At 53.8% G+C, this 16800-nt stretch overlaps 1 protein-coding gene across 4 annotated transcripts in view; it reads left to right on the forward strand.

Annotated features, from left to right (window-relative positions):
* Window positions 1–16800, forward strand: part of FGF12 (fibroblast growth factor 12) — a 1478828-nt gene that overhangs the window by 845739 nt on the left and 616289 nt on the right. The window contains exon 1 of one of the 4 annotated variants that reach the window (XM_069617439.1): window positions 7021–7091. The exons of 2 other annotated variants lie outside the window; for them this stretch is intronic. Coding sequence is in view for 1 of the 2 variants with exons in the window: in XM_069617436.1 (XP_069473537.1) it covers window positions 10148–10346 (199 nt within the window). In the remaining variant the exon portion in view is untranslated. Of the gene's footprint in view, window positions 1–7020; window positions 7092–7652; window positions 10347–16800 lie in introns of those variants that run through there. One more of the 4 variants, XM_069617436.1, reaches the window with a different exon arrangement.

Raw genomic sequence — 16800 nt, forward strand, 5'->3', positions numbered from 1 at the left:
AATGGGGAGGAAAGAGAGGGACCATGCACTTCCAGCGGGTGAAACGTTGCAGGGGGGATGAGAGAGGCCATGCACTTCCAGGGGGTGAGCCTTTGCAGTGAGGAGGGAAGAGAGAGGCCATGCACTCCCAGAGGGTGAGCCTTTGCAGTGAGGAGGGACGAGAGAGGCCATACACTCCCGGAGGGTGAGCCTTTGCAGTGAAGAGGGACGAGAGAGGCCATACACTCCCAGAGGGTGACGCTTTGCAGTTGGGAGGAGGGAGAGAGAGAGTGAAGAGAGGGGCCATTCACTTCCAGAGGGTGAGCCTTTGCAGTGGGGAGGGGGAGAGAAACTGTGCACTTTCAGAGGGTGAGCCATGGCACGTCTAGGGGGTGAGCCTTTGAAGTGGGGAGGGGAGAGAGACTGTGCACTTTCAGAGGGTGAGCCATGGCACGTCTAGGGGGTGAGCCTTTGCAGTGGGGAGGGGAGAGAGACTTTGAACTTTCAGAGGGTGAGCCATGGCACGTCCAGGGGGTGAGCCTTTGCAAAGGGGAGGGGAAAGGGAGACTGTGCACTTTCAGAGGGTGAGCCATGGCACGTACAGGGGGTGAGCCTTTGCAGTGGCCGAAAAAAGAGTAAAGGCCCTTATGTATTGCCGCAGAAGAAGGTCTATTCATTAATGGAGGGAAAGTAGCAGGTGATCCCCCATTTAGAGGGGCAAAAGAACCACTAATACCCTGGGGCAGGGCTCTTCGGTTTCTGTGAATTGATTGGCTAATGGCTGTAAAACGACGCTGAAGCAGGAGACAGGAAGGACTTGCAGAATGTGCTGATGGCCAGATGGTCTTAGTTTATTCTTTGTGGCCAATAAGAGGGCATTCCAGAGAGAGAGGCGTGGCCACTAGCGAGAAGGTGTGGCCACTGATTGTTTTCTTTTACCTTCCTGAAGGCAGATGAACACCACTGAAGATTATCACAAAGAGTAATGAAGTGTAACGCGAAATAGCTTCTAGTTCTAATACATGTAATATGCAGCCATCCATCCACATGTACATATAAAGGCTATACATGTCTGGGAAATCAGCTGCGAGCATGGGGTTTCACCACTAGATGGCAGCGTGGCTTTAAGCACCAAGAGGGACAGCACTGGAAGTCCCTGTCAGTCACTGGTGAAAGGTCACAGAGAGCTGGTTCTCGACAGAGGGGCGCAGACCTTCTTATGCAACAGAGAAACAGGGAGGGGTCATGGAAGAGAGAAAGGGAGAGAACAGGTACAGTCGCATTGTGGCGGACTCTGCATTTCACCCTTTTCTTTTGTGTTCAGTAAAACGTGTACCATCGTATTGACAAAGTAACACCTGCTATGGACAGTGCTGGGAAGCCTCTAGGCCCTTTCAGCTAGCACTCAACCAGCCCCCAGTGCTTTACTCAGCTAGCACTGAACCAGCCCCCAGTGCTTTACTCAGATAGCCCTGAACCAGCCCAGTGCTTTACTCGGCTAGCACTGAACCAGCCCCATTGCTTTACTCGGCTAGTACTGAACCAGCCCCCAGTGCTTTACTTGGCTATCACTGAACCAGCCCCAGTGCTTTACTCGGCTAGCACTGAACCAGCCCCCAGTGCTTTACTCGGCTAGCATTGAACCAGCCCCCAGTGCTTTACTCGGCTAGCACTGAACCAGCCCCCAGTGCATTACTCGGCTAGCACTGAACCAACCTCCAGTACTTTACTCAGCTAGAACTGAACCAGCTTGCAGTGCTTTACTCAGCTAGCACTGAACCAGCCCCCAGTGCTTTACTCAGCTAGCACTGAACCAGCCCAGTGCTTTACTCAGCTAGCACTGAACCAGCCCCCAGTGCTTTACTCGGCTAGCACTGAACCAGCCCCAGTGCTTTACTCAGCTAGAACAGAACCAGCCCCCAGTGCTTTACTCGGCTAGCACTGAACCAGCCCCCAGTGCTTTACCAGCTAGCACTGAACCAGCCCCCAGTAGGGTGGCCAACTGTCCCGGATTTTGCGGGATTGTCCCGCAATTAGGGATTCTGTCCCGCAGTTTGCAGAGTGGCTGTGCGGGAGGCAGGTTGTCCCGACGCAAGTCGGGACAACCTGCGTCCCGCACAGCCACTCTGCAAACTGAAGTGGCCATGGACACAGCACGGCGCGGCCGCCTACTGCTTTCTTTCTATGGCCGGCTCCATAGCACTGGCTCCTTTTGAGCCTGCAGGTTGAGCTGTAACGCTCTGACGCCTGGCTTAATTGAAATGCTAATGCTTTGTTCCTGGGCTCGTGATGGTCATGTTTGCAGTTAAAAAACATGACCATCACCTCCCAGGGACAAACCATTTGCATTTCAATTAAGCCAGGAATTAAGAGCCATTGAAAAAAAAATCATTAAAAAAGGGGCGGGCCAAACGTGAATGACGTTGTGACATCATCACCGCCTTGTGGGCAAGTGTCCTGCGAAAGACTATCAAAGGGTTGGCCACCCTAGCCCGCAGTGCTTGACTCTACTAGCCCTGAACTTGCTCCCTGTGCTTTACTCAGCTAGCACTGATCCAGCCCCCAGTGCTTTACTCAGCTAGCATTGAACCAGCCCCCAGTGCTTTACTCGGCTAGCACTGGACCAGCTCCCAGGGCTTTACTCGGCTAGCACTGAACCAGCTCCCAGTGCTTTACTCGGCTAGCACTGGACTAGCCCCCAGTTCTTTACTCAGCTAGCACTGAACCAGCCCCCAGTGCTTTACTCGCTAGCACTGAACCAGCCCCCAGTGTTTTACTCGCTATCACTGAACCAGCCCCCAGTGCTTTACTCAGCTAGCACTGAGTAAAGCACAAGTTTTTAGTGTACGTGTGTAGCATTGCAGATGAGTAACTTGACATCGGTTCGACACGTTACCTGTGATGTCGCTCATAAACCGAGATTGCACAATCTCTGCTGTTGATATGGGGGCCCTATTAAATTGTATGTTAAGTATGCCCCCCACACCTCCTTCTCAGCGGCCATTGTCTACCCCAAGGACCACAAGGGAGGAACTAGGAAGGAACAAAGGACACCAGGGCCCTGACATCCCCAGCAGCCGCCCCCGTCTGTGGTCAGGGGAGCAGGGGCAGAGTGAGCTTCAACATTCTGGGGGGCTGGATGGCAGTGTTGAAAACTTAGTGAAATGGGTCATTAAACCTATTGCTCTACTGATTCTCCCCCGCCGCCCCCAATCCTACCGCCCGCTCCCCAAGCGCAGGAGGCTGAGTAGAAATCACGCCTTCCTTTGGCCCATTAGATCCATCTTTCACCCCAACTCACCAGAGGCGCAGCCAGGATTGTGTAACAGGTGGGGCCTGGAGCTAATGTAGTAGGGCCCACATTAAGAAGAGCCCGCGGAAGGAAGGGCCCCCAGCCAAATGCACAGGAGTGACAGAGAGTAGTGAGGGAGGGCAAACCAATCAAGGGGTTATTGTCCCCTTGAGAAAAGTTTTTAAATAATGGGTTAAAATAGTGCATTTTTCAGTACACGTTCAGTGATTAAAAAAAAGCCACACAGTTTACAACCGGTTTTGTAGAGTAAGACATAAAAAGGTCCCTTAGAGGCCAAGCCCCCAACAATGCACAGGAGCATTTTACAAACACATTGGCATAATGCCTTTGCCCACTGTATGCCAGTACTCTGCAAGTGCAAAAAAGCATGTTCATATCAATTGTGTTCACACATGTCCATTCTGGTGCACCAACATATGCCACTATTCCCACATAGGAAAATACTCATGTTTCCTTCGTCCATAATGCCAGTAAAGGTACTATAAAAATGCATGTTTATACTGGCTCTGCCAATGCATGCCAGTATCCCCATGTAAGAACATACTCCTGTTGGTTTTGCCTTAATGCCAGTAAAAAAAAAAGTCATGCCACAGTAAGAAAACATATCCTTGCTGGCTGCACAACTCTCCCACGCCTCATATAAGAACTCTCATCATGTTGCATTTTCTCCCTAACAGCAGTAAAAATGTCATGCCACAGTTAAAAAAACATAGCCTTGCAGGCTGCACGGATGCCCCCACCCCAATGAAAGAACACTTATGTTGCCTTTGGCCTTAACACCAGTAATAAACTGCAATGCCACAGTAAGAAAAAATGCTCTTGCTGACTAGCTGGTAAGATAAATCAGCGGGCTGAGCGTATGCTGTTGTAATCTGAGTGTGATTCGCAGGTTCAAATTCTGGCAAGGCCAACTCAGCCTTTCATACTTCAAAGTGACCACCCTGATTTCTACACTCCTCTGCAGGCTTTGTACTATTATGTTGCTTTTGCACCTTGTTACCTCTCTTCTTACTCTGTACTGTACTGTGTTTTCCCTGCTCACCAAGTTTTACCAGCGCTGTGGTACTTACGGGTTTGGGGGCAGTCAATAAATGCAATAAATAAATAAATACATATATAAATAAATAAGTATAGCTGATTAAATGAGTGCAAACGTTGGTTGGGTGATACATTGTAAGTACATATTTCCCATCTCCCACAGAACTAGGAACAGCTCCCACAACATTGAAAACTGTCTAAAACCTTGGTGTCCTAATGGACAAACACGCTAACATTAGACCACAAGCAAATGCAATAATCAGGAAAAGTTTCTTCCTCCTAAACTCGATAAAAAGAATCCTACCATTCCTATGCTTCACTCACAAAACACTGACATTCATCGCCCTCATCATGTCAAGAATTGACCACGAAAACAGCCTCTACATTGGAATGCTGGAACACCTGCTGAAGAAACTGCAACGTATCCAAAACGCAGTGGCCAGACTCCTCGAACTATTACGAAGGGACCACATCACCCGAGCACTAAAAATGCTACATTGGCTGCCAATCAAGCAATGAATCACATTGAAAATGATGTGCATAAGGCACAGAGCCAGCCCCGGCCAGGGAGCAGAATTCCTACAAAAGAAAATAACCATTTACCAACCAACAAGAACACTCGGATCAAGCAATGACATCCGCCTGGAACCAAAACCAAACACAAGAAAAAAACTTGGGGGATCCTCATTCTCCCACCTTGCATCAAACACTTGGAACACCCTTCCGAAAGAAATACGGGATACAAACGACCGCCTAAAATTCAGGAAACTACTCAAAACTTGACTCCTCACCTCAGAACCAGACGGAATCAACTAGCTGACACCAATGGAAAAAGAACACACCAGAAAAAAACGCACATGGCAAGCAGTAGCTGGGGATTGGAGAAAGCCCAGGATTCACCCTCTCCCAAGCCAAACCCCTCCGCTAGGCAAAGCCCCAGGGACAGGGACCATAGCTGGTGACGTTTAATCGCTAACCAGCATCTGACAGGACAGGGAGCGCTTAAGATTCAGAGGGAGGAGACCGCGCCGCAGGAGCTCCGGGAGGTGAGGGCAGGCAGACTGCATGACAACCAAATAGCAACCCACAAACTTAGCGATCTCAACCCTGGGGAGGGGAAGGCCCTCACCACCTTCCTGCCCACAGATCAGTAGTCACAGAGACATGCCACCGCCTCGCACAGAACCAGATGAATGAACCGCTAAAAGGAACACTCCTGCAAATAGCAAGGGCATAGACACCTAACACAGATGTCTGAAAATGAGGGAACCCCACTAACCCATCTGCTAAATAACCTCAACTCTCCACTTACACCCCTCACACCCTAAACAAACTCAACCACTTTCTTGCACAGCAAACAGTATGCACTTCACTATACTGCAACAACAAAACAAACAACACACAGTCTTTTACACCAGCACATGGGAGCCTACTGATCCGTAAACCACACCCATGCTCAGCAAACAGCGTTAACCAAACTGAATCTGCCAACAGGACATCACAAATCTCGCTCTACCTTTGTCCCACTACACCCTACTAACACTCTGCTAGCCTCTTACTTTTTCAAATCCGCCAGAGCACCAGGGGACCACCCCGGTGGTCATAGTGTGCGGTATAAATGTCTTTTAACAATAACATTAACATGTATGAATATTTATGTTGCCTTTGACCTTAACAAAAGTAAAATAAAAAGCCAAGTCAAAATGAGGAAACATGTTCTCCCCATGTAAGAATACTCATGTTGGCTTTGCCCTTAATGCGAGTACAACATTCCATGCCACAGTAAGACCCAGCCAGGCCAGCCCCACTGTAGTATTCCCCCATCCCCACTCCAACCTCACCATCACATAAAAACACTCAAGCTGGCTTTCCTTTGACCAAAAACTGCAGTAACACCAGTAACACATGCCATGCTCGTGTCAAAAAATGTTCATGCTCAAATGCCCCCCCCCAGGCCCCAGCGGGCATCTACACGGAGATCTAGACACATTCACCCACATTGACTCACCAGTCACGCACCCACACTGCTGATCTGTCATTCACAGGAGCACCCAGAACATTTGCGCTCATTAACACGGGCAGTCACACCCGTGTACACCGGTCACACTGCATGCATCCACAGGTGTGCACTTGCAGACACCTCCTGCATGTGAACTACACCCACTTGCACACTCCCTCGCATACATGCACACATGCATTCATACTTACATATATACAATCCCTGCATGCACACGCACACATACCCTTTTTTTTGTTAATGGTAATTATTGAATGGCCCATGTAAAAGCTGGGGCAGCAGTTAAGCATTTAGCTGCAACCTGGGGGCCTGTGTGTGGGGGTGGCGGGGGGGGGGGGCTACTGCTATCCTGTTGGCAGGTTTTGTCCTTTGCCTCTACCTTCACTTCAATGACTGTTTGTCACCCTCGTGAGCAGTGTATTTGCTTAAGTAAATACACTGCTCTCCGAGGTGAGGAATGTGAGAGGTTCTGGTCTGAGCCAGGGCTGGATGTCACAGCACAGTGTTGCCTGCTGCGTCAAAGTGGGGGGGGGGGGGTCTTTAGCCTTCCCAAGCCCATGCCTGCTGTCGCACCTGCCGGGGAGTCAAAGTAAATGCCGCACGTGACCGGCCGTGGGAGTCTCACAAGTGCAATATATGCCGCGCACACACACCATGCTAATCCGCACAGGTGCCCAAACACACACACAGGATTGCAGCTTGAACGGTTCCCAGCCATACTGACGCACCCCCCACCCCCCTTAGGTAAGTCACAGTTAGTGCACGCCTTGAAGGACTTTGCACAGTAGGGTGGGAGTTCTACACTCACTCGTGTGTGCGTTGATCAGTTGTTTGGCAAATCAAACAGCCATGCTATAGTTATTGTGGTTATGTAGAAAGAGAGAGAGAAAGAGAGAGAGAGAGAGAGAGAGAGAGAGAGAGAGAGAGAGAGAGTGTGTGTGTGTGTGTGTGTTTAAAGTGTAACCAGTTCATTTCGACCCCTTTGTCTTTTTATAATAACTTAATATTCTGTCTTAACTCCGACCACACCTTAGACTTTCCTCCAAAGTCTCGTTACTGTACAGCGCCTAATTGCAGGACGCCTGTCTCCGCTACACAGACGGATGCACGGCACCGCATGTGGGTGGGGGGCTCTGTGTGGCGGCATGCCTGTGCAGGATTCCCCACTGGCGTCCCCTGCAGTGCGAGATGCCGCTGGGCGCTTTCTTGCCCCGCCCCCCGGCATGTGTGCTGGAGCTCCGCCGCTGCAGTCAGCCCACATGCCTGCATGTGCACGCACTGCCTGCCCATGCACGCACTGCCTGCTAGGGCTCCCGCCAGATAAGTCAGGGGGACAGATGTCTGCGAACTGCAGCGCCCCTGGCCTGCCTGCCTGCCTGCCTGCGAGAACCCCTCATCCAAATCTCAATCACGTAGGATTGCGTAGAGCGAGCGAGGGGGGGCGGGGGCAGTGAGAGAGCTGCAAAGCTGAGAGGCACAGAGCAGGGCTGGGATCCAGCAAGCGGCAGCCCCTGGCCAAGGCAACCAGGAGCCCTGGTGCAGGGAGGGCAGCCAGCAGCAACGCTGCAGCGCGTCCAGGCGACCTGGTGCAAAACACCCAGCGCCCTAGCTTCCAAGCACCCAGCAGCCCGTGGGCACGACATCAAGACCTCCAGAAGCCCCGGGCACCGCATCCTAGCTCCAAGGCACCCACCAGCTCGTGTGTGGGACACCCGGCAGCCCTGGACACCGCATCCTAGTTCCCAAGCACCCTGCAACCCTTGTGCACGACTCTTAGCAACTCTGGTCCAGTGCACCCAGACTCCTAGCCCCCAAGCACCCATCAGCCCGTGTGCATGACATCCAGGAGCCCTGCTGCAGGGCACACAGCATCCTCGCTCTGAGACGCCCTGCAACTCGTGTGCACTACACACAGGTGATCTGGTTCAGGGCACCCAGCATCCTAGCGCCCAAACACCCACCAGCCGGTGTGAACGACGTCCAGGACCCCTTGTAAAGGCACCCAAAACGCGAATGAGTCCTGGACCAAAGCACTGTCTCCAAAACATTCCGGAGGAGTAGTCAAGCTGCAAGGATTCTAGAAACGGGGACCCAAGGCTCTCGGAATCTATGGATCAAGACGCATAGCACCCGTGACCGGGAGCACCCAGGCGCTCTGTTCTGGGACACACAGCACCCGGGCCCCGAAGCACCCAGGAGCTCTGGCCCAGGGCACACAGCACCCGAGTGCCGAAGCACCCAGGAGCCCTATCCCAGGGCACCCGAGGCCGAAGCACCCACGCGCTCTGGTCCGGTGCTCAGGCGCACTCTCTCCCACTATGTCCTTTAATCGCAGCCCTGTCCGTGGCTCTGGGTCCTACTTCACTCACCAATGCCCCCCATGAATAAATGGGGTGCCCCCGCCCCTGAGGAGTGGGATCTGGGCGTCAGGGGCCAGGGACCCCCCTGGACAGGAGAAGGAATAGCTGGTAAACCGACATGCTGAACGTAGCCAGTGCCAGCCAGGACCTGGGGGAGCAACCAGCGCCCGTGCCCCCCCTCTACAAGAGTGGCCTCAGGTAGCGCACTTTGATCAGTTTCACTGCCAGTGGAAGCTGCCGAGCGAGTGGCTGAATAAATCCGTGGGGACAGTTCTGAAGCGCAGCTTCTAGACCAGTCTAATCACAGCAGCTCACCCCTGCCTTCACTGCAGGGGACCCCGACTTCACTCAGGACCAAAGCCCACAACTCGCCAGTACCCCAAGTGCCAGAGGGCCATGGTGCGCCATTCCCACAGAAAACTGTTGCAGACCGGTAAAGGGCGCCTTTGGGAAGAGCGCTCAGCTTGCGGCAATAGGTCGCGACGGGTGGCCTCTTAGCGGTTTGCTTGGACTCCTTGGGCTATTTCTTTTTGTAAAACCTTCCCTTTTGTAAAGCTGCTATTTTCAGCCATATTTTGAGCGTCGTTGATTGGATCGTTGGCATAATAAGCTGGGTTCTGGAGTCGCAGCCATTCACCGCAACCTCACCGAAGAGTGAAAGGCACCGATGACACACTTGAGAACACTCGATCTACCTTCCTTGCCACGTTGGAGATCATTAAAAGAAGAGATTGTCATCATCGGCCTCCAGAAATGATGTGGAAGCCTGCCCCGTGCGTCCGGAGCCGGTCCCTGGCGCTGTGCGGCAGACAGGATCGGCGTCAGTCTACGTGAGCTTGAGTTCTGCAACCTAGCCATGCCAGAGCTGGATCCTTGCACCTACTGAAGGGGGCTTCAGGAATAACCGTGTGAGCTGAGTTCTGCCTTCTTCTCCAGAGAGACCTTCTGGAGTGGCATCGGGGTGCCGCTAAGGAACGGGCGCACCACTGCTACCTGCCTTGGCTTCTCTTGTTATTATTTACTTTGTGGTCTGTTATGGGTCGAATTGGTGTGTGGTGACCCTTATTTTTTTTTAAAGATTCTTCTCCTCCACATGTTATAAGCAAATGGAGCCTTGCATGTAGGTTCTTCAGTGGTCCACGGGGCCCAAGGCTGGACTCCAGTGCCCTCGGGCCTGGGATGAAGGCCGTTCATCCATTCATCAGGGAGTTCTGAGGATTTCTCACTTTTGCTCAATTTCTTCTTGGCTGAGGAAGTTTGGGGTGATGCTGTGATCCTCTGGCATCTTTGTGGATCCCAATCGTTGGGGGCCCTCACCAACACCTACTTCCGCGTCTACATGCGTTGAAATCTGGGATTCCCCCATTATTCTCCTAAGAAGTAAACACAGGTGGTGTCCCCTCGCGGGGACACCCCACTATAAAACTGCCAATAAGCAAGATGGCCGCTGCCATCGCCAGCTCCCTGATCCGCCAGAAGAGGCAAGCCAGGGAGCAGAACAGTGATCGCGTGTCTACGTCGAAGCGCCGGACGAGTCCCAGCAAGGATGGCCGGTCCCTCTGTGAGAGGCATGTCTTCGGGGTCTTCAGCAAGGTGCGCTTCTGCAGTGGAAGGAAGAGGCCGGTCAGGCGGAGACCAGGTGAGATACATGTGGTGTGAGAGTTGCTCAACTTGCCAATCTATGCCACCGCCCAGGAGTGCCCCGGCATTGTGCCAGGGGAGCTGCTCCATGGACACAGTTGCACATTAAGCAATGGCATGGCATGCGCTACTCGCTCCCTATTGTCAAGAGGTCCCCCAACCCATGACCTCAAGAGAATGTCCTCTCCATCCTTGTTTCTTCTTATACCGATTGGATTTAGGGTCCCACCCCACCCCCTAGTTGACACAGTACTGTATGTTGTCCCCTATAAGTCCCCTTCGGCTCAGTCCCACAGCCTAGAGTCTCCCCGGCTAAAACAGCGCGTACTGCAGGCTGTCTCCACTACTGCTGTGGACCTGGCTGGCCATCTCTCCTCGTCCTCGGCCACAGGTTGCCCCGTGTGCAGGGTCACTCGCTTGCCCACAGTGTGTAGGCTGTCTCTTCTTCTCAGCGCAGTCTCCGCCCCAGGACTTTGGGCTGTCTCTCCTCGGTTCCACACACATGTGTGGGCTCGGCGACGGAAGGGCCCTGGCTCAGTAGTGGAAGGAGGCTGGCCCCAGAAGTGCTCGTGCATGGTCTCCCCTGAAGCCCCAGTGGGGCACAGTCTGCTGTCTTGTCGCCCCTCCTATTACAGGCAGGTCTTGCCCCTTCCTATACTTGGGGTGTCGTATTGGGCGGCATCATGTCTCACCCAATGAGGAGAGGGTATTTTTTCCACACCTTGTAGCTTAGATTATCTGTCTCCCCATCAGTGCTGTTGAGTGTCAATCCCCGGACCTCCAGAGACATAGCATCTGATTCGTGCAAAGTGACTTTCCACTGCCAACAAACACCCTCATTCGCAGAGTGGTGCAAAATGTATTTTTGCAGTGCAAAGTCACTTTGCACCTCTGCCAAGTCACTTTGCACTGCGCTAAACATTCCACGAATCGGACCCATAGAGTCTCTTTTCCGAAAACCCCTTGGTAGTGTAAGGTATTGCACTTTACACCCCCTCAGCGGAGCAGTCGAGTGGCGCTACCCCACCGCTCCCACTAGTGCAGTGTCTCTCACTAGTCCTTTAACTGGAGAAGGCTGTCTCTTAACACACCCACGTGCGTGCTGTGTGTTCCCTACAGTGTAGCTGGTCTTTGCCATGTCCCATCAATGTTTCTGCCAAGCCCCTCCTGCCAGGGTGTCTTAAGCAAGTGTACTAATGTGGGTGTCTCACCAGAGTTCTCCAATAGCCCTATCAGTCTCTCACAGTTCCCCAATAACGTGAAGTGTCTTGCAAAGTCTCTGTAGCAGTGTGAGATGTCTCACCACCCTTCCCAGGTGCTGTTGGCGGCCCTCACTGCTCTTTAATGAATTAGGTTGGTATATATATATATATATATATATATATATATATATATATATATATATATATATATATATATATATATATATATATATGTGTGTGTATATATATATATGTGTGTGTATATATATATATATATATATCATCCATTTTGTGTAAAGTGTCCCTCATATAGTGCAGCGAGGGTCTCAATAGTTCTCCTGGCAGTTCAGAGGGTCTTTCCCTCGCTCTCTTTCTCTATCGACTCGCAGTCCCTTTCCACGCCCCTTATGCTGGTTGCCCCGCCCCCCCCCGCTCCACCGAGGCCCCCCAGCTACAGGTCCAATAGCCCCATGTCTCCCATGTGTAGGGCGTCACTTTCTTAGGTCTTTGGTGGGCACGGCTGCAGTCATTCCTCATGGAAATTCAGGGCGAGAGTACTCCCCCTTAGACCCCTAACTGAAGTGCACCCTCACACTGTGCGGAGTCAAGTCAGTCCTGAAGCGCACCGCCTTGTCCTCTGAGGTTCTGGGGCAGGGGGCGCTCGTGCTCATCGCCCCACTCTGTGGTTCCTCGCCGGCGGATATTTGATCGACTTGTGTCTTTATTTTGTTTATATCTCGATGCTGCCCCCCCCCATGCGCTTCTAATGAATCCCATGTGAGTCTGGGATTTCCTCACTTCATAGTCCCATAATGGCCCCCACCTCACTGCTTCAAGTGCTACCCACCCTCAGTGCAGACTGTGACCCCCCAGCCCACAGTGCAGGGTGCGCACCCCAGCCCCCCGTGCAGGGTGTACACTCTCAGCCCCAGTGCAGGGTGTGCAGCCTCAGCCCACAGTGCAGGGTGTGCACTCTCAGCCCCCCGTGCAGGGTGTACACTCTCAGCCCCCCGTGCAGGGTGTACACTCTCAGCCCCAGTGCAGGGTGCGCAGCCTCAGCCCACAGTGCAGGGTGTACACTCTCGGCCCCAATGCAGGGTGTGCAGCCTCAGCCCACAGTGCAGGTTCTGCAGCCTCAGCCCACAGTGCACCGTGTGCACCCTCAGCCCCCAGTGCAGGGAGTGCACTCTCGGCCCCCCGTGCAGGGTGTACACTCTCAGCCCCAGTGCAGGGTGTGCAGCCTCAGCCCACAGTGCAGGGTGTGCAGCCTCAGCCCACAGTGCAGGGTGTGCAGCCTCAGCCCACAGTGCACCGTGTGCACCCTCAGCCCCCAGTGCAGGGTGTACACTCTCAGCCCCAGTGCAGGGTGTGCAGCCTCAGCCCACAGTGCAGGGTGTGCAGCCTCAGCCCACAGTGCAGGGTGTGCAGCCTCAGCCCACAGTGCACCGTGTGCATCCTCAGCCCCTAGTGCAGGGTGTACACTCTCAGCCCCAGTGCAGGGTGCGCAGCCTCAGCCCACAGTGCAGGGTGTGCAGCCTCAGCCCACAATGCAGGGTGTGCAGCCTCAGCCCACAGTGCACCGTGTGCACCCTCAGCCCCCAGTGCAGGGTGTACACTCTCAGCCCCCCGTGCAGGGTGTACACTCTCAGCCCCAGTGCAGGGTGTGCAGCCTCAGCCCACAGTGCAGAGTGTGCAGCCTCAGCCCACAGTGCACCGTGTGCACCCTCAGCCCCCGTGCAGGGTGTACACTCTCAGCTCCCCGTGCAGGGTGTGCCCCCTCTGCCCCCAGTGCAGTCTGTGACCCCTCCGCCCCCAGTGCATATTGTGCAGCCTCAACCCCCAGTGCAGGGAGTGCAGCCTCAGCACCCAGTGCAGGGTGTGCACCCTAAGCCCCAGTGCAGGGAGTGCACCCTCAACCCACAGCGCAGGATGTGCACCCTCAGCCCCCAGTGCAGGGTGTGCACCCTCAACCCCCAGTGCAAGGTGTGCAGCCTCAGTCCCCAATGCAGGGGGTGGACTCTCAGCCCCCAGTGCAGGGAGTGCACCCGCATCCCCAGTGCAGGGTGTGAACCCTCATCCCCAGTGCAGGGTGTGTCCCCTCATCCCCAGTGTAGGGTGTGTCCCCTCGTCCCCAGTGTAGGGTGTGTCCCCTCCTCCCCAGTGTAGGGTGTGTCCCCTCATCCCCAGTCCAGGGTGTGAACCCTCATCCCCAGTGCAGGGTTTGTCCCCTCATCCCCAGTGTAGGGTGTGTCCCCTCGTCCCCAGGTTAGGGTGTATCCCCATATCTCCCAGTGTAGGGTGTGTCCCCTCATCCCCAGTGTAGGGTGTGTCCCCTCATCCCCAGTGTCGGGTGTGTCCCCTCGTCCCCAGGTTAGGGTGTATCCCCATATCCCCCAGTGTAGGGTGTGTCCCCTCATCCCCAGTGTAGGGTGTGTTCCCTCATCCCCAGTGTAGGGTGTGTCCCCTCGTCCCCAGCTTAGGGTGTATCCCCATATCCCCCGTGTAGGGTGTGTCCCCTCATCCCCAGTGCAGGGTGTGTCCCCTCATCCCCAGTGTAGGGTGTGTCCCCTCGTCCCCAGTGTAGGGTGTGTCCCCTCATCCCCAGTGTAGGGTGTGTCCCCTCGTCCCCAGGTTAGGGTGTATCCCCATATCCCCCAGTATAGGGTGTGTCCCCTCATCCCCAGTGTAGGGTGTGTCCCCTCATCCCCAGTGTAGGGTGTGTCCCCTCGTCCCCAGGTTAGGGTGTATCCCCATATCCCCCATGTAGGGTGTGTCCCCTCATCCCCAGTGCAGGGTGTGTCCCCTCATCCCCAGTGTAGGGTGTGTCCCCTCGTCCCCAGTGTAGGGTGTGTCCCCTCATCCCCAGTGCAGGGTGTGAACCCTCATCCCCAGTGCAGGGTGTGTCCCCTCATCCCCAGTGTAGGGTGTGTCCCCTCATCCCCAGTGCAGGGTGTGAACCCTCATCCCCAGTGCAGGGTGTGTCCCCTCATCCCCAGTGTAGGGTGTGTCCCCTCATCCCCAGTGTAGGGTGTGTCCCCTCATCCCCAGGTTAGGGTGTATCCCCATATCCCCCAGTGTAGGGTGTGTCCCCTCATCCCCAGTGCAGGGTGTGTCCCCTCATCCCCAGTGTAGGGTGTGTCCCCTCATCTCCCGTGTAGGGTGTGTCCCCTCATCCCCAGTGTAGGGTTTGTCCCCTCGTCCCCAGTGTAGGGTTTGTCCCCTCGTCCCCAGGTTTGGGTGTATCCCCATATCCCCCAGTGTAGGGTGTGTCCCCCCATCCCCAGTGTAGGCTGTGTTCCCTCATCCCAGTGTAGGGTGTGTCCCCTATTCCCCCGTGTAGGGTGTGTCCCCTCATCCCCCATGTAGGGTGTGTCCCCTCATCCTCAGTGTAGGGTGTGTCCCCTCATCCCCAGTGTAGGGTGTGTCCCCTCATCCCAGTGTAGGGTGTGTCCCCTCGTCCCCAGTGTAGGGTTTGTCCCCTCGTCCCCAGGTTTGGGTGTATCCCCATATCCCCCAGTGTAGGGTGTGTCCCCTCATCCCGAGTGTAGGGTGTGTCCCCTCGTCCCCAGTGTAGGGTTTGTCCCCTCGTCCCCAGGTTTGGGTGTATCCCCATATCCCCCAGTGTAGGGTGTGTCCCCCCATCCCCAGTTTAGGGTGTGTCCGCTCATCCCCAGTGCAGGTTGTGTTCCCTCATCCCAGTGTAGGGTGTGTCCCCTCATCCCCCGTGTAGGGTGTGTCCCCTCATCCCCAGTGTAGGGTGTGTCCCCTCATCCCCAGTGTAGGGTGTGTCCCCTCATCCCCAGTGTAGGCTGTGTTCCCTCATCCCAGTGTAGGGTGTGTCCCCTCATCCCCCGTGTAGGGTGTGTCCCCTCATCCTCAGTGTAGGGTGTGTCCCCTCATCCCCAGTGTAGGGTGTGTCCCCTCACCCCCCAGTGTAGGGTGTGTCCCCTCATCCCCAGTGTAGGGTGTGTCCCCTCACCCCCCGTGTAGGGTGTGTCCCCTAATCCCCAGGTTAGGGTGCATCCCCATATCCCCCAGTGTAGGCTGTGTCCCCTAATCCCCAGGTTAGGGTGTATCCCCATATCCCCCAGTGTAGGCTGTGTCCCCTAATCAGGTAACAATCCACGTACAAATTTGTCCACAAACAACCTCTTTCCCGACTCTGTACCTAAATCCTGTCCACTGAAGTCAGAAAATACCTGCTCGAATCTATTAAAAAATTCAGTGGCACCTTCAGTTTTCCCTTGGACACAAGCCGTAAGCTTGTCCCAAATAATCCTTTTCTCTGGAATTATAGTTTTTAGTTTAGCGACAATCCTATCAGGTAAAGTAAGTATTACCTGTGGCGGTTTCTCACCAGCTGGTCTTTCTCCATCAATTCTAATCATTTTTGTCCACGTATCTCCCAACCCCAGCACATCATCTATTGTCCGAACCTGTTTCCATACATCTACGGGTAGGAGTACAGGGAATAACAAGTCAATGTCACTTAAGGTGAACACAGAGGACTGTAGGACGGTCTCTATTTCTTTGTAAAACCCTGTCGGATTTTTCCTAATATTGGGAACTGATTGTCTAATTGTGTTCACTTCCTGTCGTGAAAACGGGACGTGAACAAATTGCGATACATAATGTGCAGGGATATCCACTGCGGGGGCACCAGTCCCAGCGTTGGCGGGGATCTCAACTTTTGGGACAAAGGTCGGAGGAACCTCTCTCATAGGCAACTGAGATATAGGTACCTCCGGCCGCTTACTAAGCAATAGAGCCAGGTCGAGCGCTACGGCAGCTGTAGAAGTGTCGGGCGAAAAAGCCCTTCTACAAATCCCCAATAATTCTATGGGGCAACTAACCCTCTTCCTTACACATTCCTCTTGCAGGTGCTGTACCATCACCTGAATTACTTTTCTTTGCATCTCTGCTGTATACTGACTATATGTGTCGTACACTTCGTCTGGCGGTATCGATGAATCCGAGATCCATCGAACCGCATCTTTGGTACAAATTCGTACTTCCTCAGGTGCTGTTCTTCGGCACGGAAGGAACCGTTTCTGTACATATATTCTATCGTCCTCATCATCCTCATCTAGTGATTTTTCAAAGTCTTTCCTAAACTCAAACAATCTTTCAACATGCCCATATACTTTCTGCTCTGTGTCCCTCGAAAGTGCCAAAGAATTCAGATCTCTCACCCCTGTGGAAGATCCGAATTTTGTAACCTACCCCACATCACACACAAATGAGTCCCCA

Source organism: Ambystoma mexicanum, chromosome 10, assembly GCF_040938575.1.
Source record: "Ambystoma mexicanum isolate Mex_15411 chromosome 10, UKY_AmexF1_1, whole genome shotgun sequence".
NCBI lineage: Eukaryota > Metazoa > Chordata > Amphibia > Caudata > Ambystomatidae > Ambystoma > Ambystoma mexicanum.